The sequence below is a fragment of the Laccaria bicolor genome, genomic scaffold, assembly GCF_000143565.1.
Source record: "Laccaria bicolor S238N-H82 LACBIscaffold_2 genomic scaffold, whole genome shotgun sequence".
Taxonomy (NCBI): Eukaryota; Fungi; Basidiomycota; class Agaricomycetes; order Agaricales; family Hydnangiaceae; genus Laccaria; species Laccaria bicolor.
The window spans coordinates 1866022-1867421 of record NW_001889873.1 but is presented as its reverse complement, the minus strand read 5'-3'; the positions used below and the strand labels follow the sequence as shown (position 1 = coordinate 1867421).

The following is a 1400-nucleotide window of genomic DNA, read 5'->3' as shown; positions in this document are numbered from 1 at the left end:
TTAATCTGTTCTTCCGTCATCAGCTCCTTTCTAATTCATGATCAGACATTATATTTGTATGTATATGCAAAAATGTACCCATCAAGTAGGCAAACATTCAAAACATCCTGATTTCGATCATGACATGTTGTTGGAGTAGAAGCATATAGAGCAGCACCAGGTAGTAATGCCATTGCCCCAGGCTCCTAAAAGCAGCCACTCGTATCGCTCGATGAGCCTCTACATACAATTAGCGGTATGACAAATCCTATGATGTGATCATTGATGGGACTGAACAAATAAACAAAACTAAGGACTCGAGCTCGCGATAGAGCGGCTGCCGGGAAAGTCAGTCGGGAAACTCCGAGACCATTGATTAACCCTAACATTGGGTCCCAACCCCAAGGCCTTTCTGGGCTTGCGTGACAATGGTCCGGTTTGGACTTGGGGCTCCAACCCAACATTGACAAATACTACGTCTGGCATTAGAGGAGAGGCTACGGAACACGTAGGACGAAAACACGTAGGACAAGTGCAGAACTGTGCCGCAGTAGGATACAATAATATGCTTGTCATGCCCAGTCTCCAACGTGGACATTTTACCGATGTCGTGTCAGTTCAAAACTATATAAGTACAACCTTCCATCCTTGCTTCCATCATTACAAAAAGATAGTATCTAACTACCCAATGTCGAAACTACAATACCTCAACGAAGTGAAATCTATCTTGAATGCCTTTGAGGATTCAGACATCACTAGTCACTGCCCACCAATTTCTTCACGTACTTCTTTCGTCAAACATTTTTGCAGACCATCCCGTCACGCTGTCCATTATCGAGGACCTCGACACTATTCTCGACACCGATGCGGTTCCGGATAGGGGATTTTTTCCAAAACAGTGTTGGTGACAGAAATGTGACGCACCTTCCCATGGTGCTGACTTGGGACCCAACGTTAGGGTTAATCAATGATCTCCGAGTTCCCCGACTGACTTTCCCGGCAGCCGCTCTCTCGCGAGTTTGAGTTCTTAGGTTTGTTTATTTGGTCTTTCCCATCAGATTATATAACGATCACAAATATAGTTCTCCTCCTGAGTACGAAAACCTTGCGAGACGAGCGGCTGCTTTTAGGAGCCTGGGGTGATACGAGGCAATGTTGTTACTGTTGTGCAGACGGCAGGTGCTCGGCAAGTACTCAAACAATCTCCGACGTAGGTTTCTAAAAACATAGCCAAACAACATTTGACAGAGGATGGAGGGGGGGTTTCAAACCGACGACGAGAGACCCCTGGGTTTCTGGCGGAAAGGGGGTTTCTGATTAGATTTATCCCATTTTGAAATGGAAAAGACACAAAGAAAGATTACAAAAAAAAGTAAGTAGGACGAAGCAGATGTTCTCGAAGTTGGTGAGAGTCTTATCAA

At 45.1% G+C, this 1400-nt stretch overlaps 1 protein-coding gene across 1 annotated transcript in view; it reads right to left on the bottom strand.

Annotated features, from left to right (window-relative positions):
• The window catches only part of LACBIDRAFT_321948 (uncharacterized protein), a gene marked incomplete at both ends in the record, with an annotated part of 1938 nt that extends 1127 nt beyond the window's left edge, over window positions 1-811 (bottom strand). Inside the window, 3 exons of the mRNA XM_001874661.1 lie at window positions 158-219; window positions 361-476; window positions 766-811. Coding sequence (XP_001874696.1) covers window positions 158-219; window positions 361-476; window positions 766-811 — 224 coding nt within the window. The remainder of the gene's footprint in view (window positions 1-157; window positions 220-360; window positions 477-765) is intronic.
• Between the last annotated feature and the right edge of the window lie 589 nt (window positions 812-1400).